The 7,055-nt window shown below is 36.2% G+C and overlaps 1 protein-coding gene across 1 annotated transcript in view; it reads left to right on the forward strand.

The window, feature by feature from the left end:
* The first annotated feature begins 5,145 nt into the window (after positions 1-5,145).
* The window catches only part of Scaf4 (SR-related CTD associated factor 4), a 39,606-nt gene continuing 37,696 nt past the window's right edge, over positions 5,146-7,055 (forward strand). Inside the window, exons 1-2 of the mRNA XM_010608621.3 lie at positions 5,146-5,230; positions 5,542-5,677. Coding sequence (XP_010606923.2) covers positions 5,146-5,230; positions 5,542-5,677 — 221 coding nt within the window. The remainder of the gene's footprint in view (positions 5,231-5,541; positions 5,678-7,055) is intronic.

Genomic DNA, 7,055 nt, shown 5'->3' on the forward strand with positions numbered 1-7,055 from the left:
CCAACACCTTGATTTTAGACTATTTAAGATTTTGCCCTCAGAAGGGTAAAACACATTTGTGTTGTTTTGAGCCACTCAAGTGTGGTTTTATATATATTTTTTTGGGGGGTGGTACTATGGCAGTAGGAAACTGTTGATTAGCTCTCTGTAACAGTGAAAAAATTGCCTGAGAAAACCTAAAATGTAAAAGGTTTATTTTGGCTCAGGTTTCATTCCATGCTCACTTGGGCCCATTGTGCTGAGTCTGAGGAGACAACATGGAGGAGAGGAAGTATGTGGTGGAGCAGAGCTGCCTAGCTCATGATGGCCAGGAATGCACAGAGAGGGAGGGGCCAGGGGGCAGAATACACTCTTGAAGAACATTTACCCAGTTACCTACTCTTCTGCCTCCCAGGAGTACTTTGTCAAGATTCTGCATGTCATGCTGCAGGACAGTAATCGTGTTTGAACTTTCTCTCATCCACTTAGTGACAAGGCAACCAAACTCAGATTTGCTGCTGGCAAGTACCACACTCTTCGTAATACACTCAGGCCTTATGAGGGGTCTCATATATTTAGAGGGCATTAACTGCTGCTGTTATTCTATGTAGGAGAATTTCATGGCTTTCTGGACTGCTCTGACAGATGAGTACAGGAAATAATAATGAGGGGAATACTGCAACTAGTGGTATTTATATATGAATGCCTGACCTGCTAGGTGATACCTTAGTCGTGTTATGTGCAAAACTTCATTTAGTTCTCACTGAAATTAATACCTTTCAGTATATCCTTTTTACAAATCAGAACACTATAGCTTAGACAGGTTAAGTAATTTGCCCAGCTTAATTTACATTGCTGGGCTCAGATTCAAAAACCAAGTCTTTCGGCCCTGGTGTTCTGTTTTTTGTTGTTTGTTTGCTTGTTATTTTTGTTTTTTTCTCTTCACTAAAGATCTTGCAGTCATAGATAATTCCTAGTTTAATGACTTCTTTAAAGACTGTTTGGACTTATTAGGGAGGCATGCTATTCAGACTTACAACCTGTCTTTTGTGTGTGTGCGGTGTACAGTTCTGTCCTGTTGATAAGAGTCTCAGGTGTCTTTTTTTTGTATAATACACCTTGTTTATACAGTACTGTAAGTTTTGCTGATTGTACCATGCAGTATACTATTTTTTGTTGTTGTTATACATTATAGTACTGCATGTAAGAGTTACACAAATAAAAGCAAAGTAATCAAATTGGAGTTTCCTTTGACCGTTTCTTTGTTCTTCATTCCATCACATAACTACTTAATTGGAGGATGAAACTTGGTTGTTAAATGACTAGTGAATTTAGCTTATTGTGTTTTAGGCACATTCACTAAACGTGCAAATACAGCATTCATGAAAAGACAGATATCTTCAAAATATGTATTATTTCTATAATGTCTGATATGAGGGGGATAAGCTACCTGACTTTTTTGGATATTGAGGTAAAACAAGCACCCTTATGATTGTTTGTTTTGCTACAAAAGGCAATGATTTGGAGGATAGTCTTATGAGATCTGTTGATCACATAAGATACAGGCAGAACAGCTATGCCAAAGTGCCAGAATTTATCAGGGCACTCTGTTGGGCTCACTTCTAAGGACTGTTTGCTTTCAGCAATTCTTCAGGTGATAATAAAACTGATACTTGGAGTTAAATAATCAGATAGAAACAAACTCTTCAGAAAAAGTCTTACTTTTGAAGACTTTTAATATGTAGAAATGTCTCTCATCATTGGTGCAATTATTTTCTTGAGGGTTATAGATACACTTCCAAACCACAGGAAACAATTGAATGATTAATTATCAGTGTTATTCTTGGCTCTGTTATTATTCTGTTTTTAATTTTTGTCTTGCACTCTATAGATGCCAGTTTCACTGACAAGAATATGTGACATTTCCAATGATTATAGAGTCAAGCAGGTTCATGGTACTGAAATCTTATTAGTAGTATTTTACTTTCATTTGTCCCTTGCAGGGACCCGCAGAAGCTTCTTAATTAATGAACCAAAATTGCACATTAAAAACACAGCTTCCAGCAGTATCAACTGTGTGATCAGTGCAACCTTGAAAAATATGTGGAAGCTGCTCAGATGCCAGCAGAAGGCATGTGAGGAAATAGAGGAATAGACACTTCATTGATTTGCTAAAGACCATATCTGGATTGTATGTTTTGTCATCATGATTATTGATGAGCACTTTCTATATTGTAAGATATCCTGGATTTTCTGAAAAATTTTCATCCCTGCTTTTTCTGACATGCAAGGGATCGACATTGCCAGAACCCAGCTGATGTGATGATTTGTTTGGTGGCTACTATATTTTATTTTAAAGGTTATTGGAGAGCGTGCATTCTTAAAAATCATTTCCATTGAGGTATTTTGGTACTATATCTAATACAGATATTACTCTTTTAGTGACTAGTAGGACTTAATACTTGGGCATGCTGCTTGAACTTACTTCATGTCACTTGGACTTACAGCCCATCTTTTTCAAAAATTTTTTTAAATTTTTATTTTATTTTTATTTATTTTTTTGGCTTTTTGAGACAGGGTCTCACTATGTAGTTGAGACTGACTTGGAACTCACTATGTAGCCCAGGCTGGTCTAGAACTCACAGCAATCCAAGTGCTGGGATTACAGGCATGCACCACCACACCTGGCCCTTTAAAAAAAAGTTTTGTACAGTTTTGTACCTCTTGTTTATACAGCCTCTGTCCTTTCTTGACTATCTCTTTGTTCTGAACATTGTACATACTACATAAATACAGTTCCTCGTTTGGCATTCAGTTCATCTAACAACCTAGTCACAGAAACAGAACTCAGTTGTTAAATGAGTGTCTGTATGTTGTTTTAAGTTGTCAGGCTTGACATATAAAGCTGATAGTTTTTTTCCCCTTTCAGGTCTGTTAGCTGAGATTTGAATGTTGGTAGGAAATATGTGTAGAGGTAATAGTTAGCATCTGTTGTGTGTACTTCATTCTGTGATAGGTGCTACACTAAGTCCATTTGTATGTATTGTTTGTATTTAATTCTTAAACTTTCTTAAATAAGTAGAAACTATTATTCCCATTTTATAGATGAAGATATAATGCTCATAACTGTCAAGTGATAGACCCAGATTTCCTCGGCAGCTGATTATTGGGTCTGTGTTCTGATCATGATTCAAACAAATTATTATGAAAATTCAGTACCTGTAATGAAAATCTTATATCACAAGATTGGATTTTATACTTATGAGAGATTTCTCAATCAGTATCAGTGACCATGTCCGTCAGTACTTTTTTATTTAAGATTATTGTAAAGGGGCCGGGGATGTAGTTCATTGGCACTGCAGTGCCTGGAAAGCTCAAGGTCCTGAGTTCAATCCCCAGTACTGCCCCCCAAAAAAGAGAAAGAGAAAGATTATTAAATTGTAGCTATGCTCTATATACAGATAAGGAAGGACTTATTAATAATGTTTTTACAACTAGCAAATTCATTTTGCTGCAGAATGAGGAAAACTGCACACAAAACAAATATTAAAAATGAACAGTATAATTGAGTATTAAGGAAAACAAAAGAGGAGGTTGGTATATGTGAGGGAGGATGTAAGTAGAGACCAGGAAAAGAAAAGTGAGCCGACATTTAGTAAGCACTGATTAGATTCTTTTATTTGGTAACCTGTTTATCAATTCATAAAGATAGCAACAGGGTATTTATTTTAAAGACCTGAGAATTAAACTCAGAATTAGTTGAAATGGGGGGCTCTCTTCTCTGGAATATTTGGATGAGTCACTATTTGGAAAGTAGAATTTCACATTCAGAACGGTCTATTTAAAGCACTCCCTTGTGTCCTAAGATAAAATTGAGATCTAAAACAAAAACTATGCTAGTCTTAAATCTTTTGAAATTGAAATTTTTAGCCTTCTATTCTGATCGTCTAAACTATGCTGGCAATTTTTTCCATATTATCATATTCATTATTGTAGGACCATTTAAACACAAAAAATTACATTAAATATTTAGTAACTTATTTTGCCTTGAACTTATTGTTTGGGTGTACAACATCACTTTACTTTCTCTACTAATATTTGTTATCAAATGATTGGGTTGGGTGGTATGGGAAATGCCCATGATCCCAGCTACTCAGGAGGCTGAGAAAGGAGGATCACACATCTAAAGCCAAACCTTGGAGTCTTAACGAAACCCTGTTGTGACATAAAAGAGGCTAGAGGTGTAATTCAGTGTTAGAATGCCCCTGAGCTTCATGCTCAATGCCACCAAAAAGGAAAAAGAAAAATCATTGGGTCAAATCTCTTATGACAATTATATTTTAATATGTTACCTTCTAGTTTAGGTCTAAATTAGCTGCTTAGTCCTTTTAATTTTTAATGTTTATATGCTATTTTATGCTGGTATTTCCTAAGTAGCTTCCTTATTAGACACTTCCTCAAAATAACTTGAGTTTTGGAAAATGATAGATTACATATTGAATTCTGCCATTTACTCAGCTTTATAACTTTGGGCAGATTCTTGAACCCTCAGTGTACTTATCTGTGAAATGGAATTATGTCTGCGTCACCATAAAGACTGTTGGTACTTCTGTCCAAATTATTAATGTCAGTGTACATGTTTACCAGGCAAGTATATCAACTTATATCATGGTTTATCAGCATAATTTTTAGATATCTCTATCCAGGAAGACATTAGTCTATATTTGTGTGCTGAAGGCATAAATAAAATAGTAGTAACATTCACTGAGGAGTTTTTGTTTTTTGTTTGGTTTTTGTGGTACCAGGGATCAAACTCAGGACCTTGCACTTTAGAGGCAGGCATGGTGCCACTGAGCTAAATCCCCAGCCCAGCATTCATTGAGTTTTGTTTTGTTTTGTTTTATTTGGTATCCGGGATTGAACTCAAACTTGGGTCCTTTTGCTTGCGAGGCAGGCGGTGGAACCACTGAGCTAAATCCCTGGCTCTCAGCATTCATTGAGTTTTAAAATTGAATTTTTTACACCTTTGTTTTTGGAACTCTGCTTTTCATGTTTTTCTTCATAAATAATATCAAATACAAATACAGCTTGAAGATTTTTTAAAAGCATTTTTTTAAAAAAAGCTTGGTTAAAGGAAGGTAAAGGGCATCTTAGGCCTTAAGAAGCATGAGGGTGGTCATCTATAAAGCTTTGAAACATGATCCCATTCCTGTAAGGTCCCAGGCGCTGTCGTTGCCACTTAAGTTCTCAGGTATTCAATGAAAGAAAAATGCCATTGCACTCCTGCCTCTTTGACTACTATACATTCCTTAATTAGAATCTTAAATCATTTCAGAAACTGGAGTCACTTGCAAGCGACTTAGTTTCCAAAGTGAAAGAACAAAATGTGATTTTATTTCTAGGAGTCCATTTTGGGCTGGTGTTTATGCGGCTCTTTTCTCTCTTATATTGGAGTTTTTCGTGTACTCCGGCTATGTATATGTTCTCGGTTTCCTTGTAAACAGAAACTCTTCCTCACCTATTCTGATGACTTCAGTTCTGTAACCTTTCTTGTTCTAACAGAATTGTCTCCTGTGTTAAAAGACCCATATTCCTGTCTGGATATTCAGTACACAACCCAAATTAAGTTTGCTCAGGCAGGAGTAGATACCTGCCTGATATTTCCCCCTGAATTTCCTATCATAAATAATTATCAAAGGTAATTAACAACCTGAGAATAAAATTTTACCTGTTAATAAAGCTTCTGTGTAAGTGCCTGCAAAGGTTGGAAAGTCAGTTGCTATGGTGGGTTTGGAGAAATCACAGGCTGAGACATTAGAGAAAGGATGTGTAGGAATGAGCCCAAATCCTGTCATCTGCCCTGGCATCTCTCTGTTGTAGTCAGTGGTCTCTGTACAAATAGTAAGCAGTATTGAATAAGAAATTGAATGTGCTGTTAGGGAACATGAGCTTTTAATATCATCAATTTTGGGTCATCTCAAAACAGGTATAAGAAATCTACCTTAGCCAGGGCTTTAGCTCAGTGGTTCCACCACCTGCCTCGCAAGCGCAAGGTCCTGAGTTTGATTCCCCAGTACCAAAAGAAATCTACTTTAGTTAATACGATTAAATAATACAGTGGACCACCTAACTCATTACTGCCTGACCTATGGGAGGTAGGCCATTGTTGGTTCCCGCCTCTTTTCCCATGTTTCCTTTATGACTTGCTGGTCTTTTGTTTGAATGAATGTTAAATTGCTGTAAGGTGGAGTCTGCTTTACTTTTTTAAGTAAGTTAGGATAATTAAAATACAGACTATGGAGTTTTCCCTCAGAAGCCACAGTCATCTGTCATGTGCTCATTTGACTTTCAAATACAGGAAGTTGCTTACTGCTAAATTGATAAAGAAGCGCCATTTGGGGCATTAGATAAATACTAGCTCTGGCTTAGGCTTCATTAAAATATACTCCCAAGTTTTTACTAATCAGAGAAGTAGTTCTTAACTGTGGATCATTTTTTAGTAACTTCTTTTGCATTTTCTGTCTCTGCCAGGTATAAAGAAGGAAATAATATAATAAACAGTTGTCTTAAATTATTAACTTACAGTTAGAATACACCTTTTATAAATGTATGTGATATAATTTATGAATTATGTTAATTTTTAGAATTTGTGTTCAAATTGAAATATTTAAATTGTTATTTCTTAGCTCCACATTGATTTAGTTAGTTGTTTGAGGGGCGTTATTTTTGAGACAGAATCTTGCTGTGTAACCTAGTCTGGCCTGGAACTTGTTGCAATCCTCCTGCCTTAGCTGCCTCCTAAGTGCTGGGTTTACAGGCATGCCCCACCACTTCTGGCTGTTTAGTTTAGACATTTTCTTCAAAAATGATTTCTTATGTAAAATATGTTAAAATGATTTTCTTTATAGAAAAATTCTACCTTTTTCTGCTTGGGATATTTTGCCTTATATAATTTATACCTGTCATCCCACGACATGACTCTTCTAAAATTGTCGTCACTGTTGTTATCCCATTGTGTCTGTAGTTTTTTGGTGTGTGTGTGTGTGTGTGTGTGTGTGTGTGTGTGTGTGTGTGTG

The sequence above is a fragment of the Fukomys damarensis genome, unplaced genomic scaffold, assembly GCF_012274545.1.
Source record: "Fukomys damarensis isolate Sample0158 unplaced genomic scaffold, DMR_v1.0_HiC HiC_scaffold_24, whole genome shotgun sequence".
In the NCBI taxonomy this organism is placed as follows: Eukaryota; Metazoa; Chordata; class Mammalia; order Rodentia; family Bathyergidae; genus Fukomys; species Fukomys damarensis.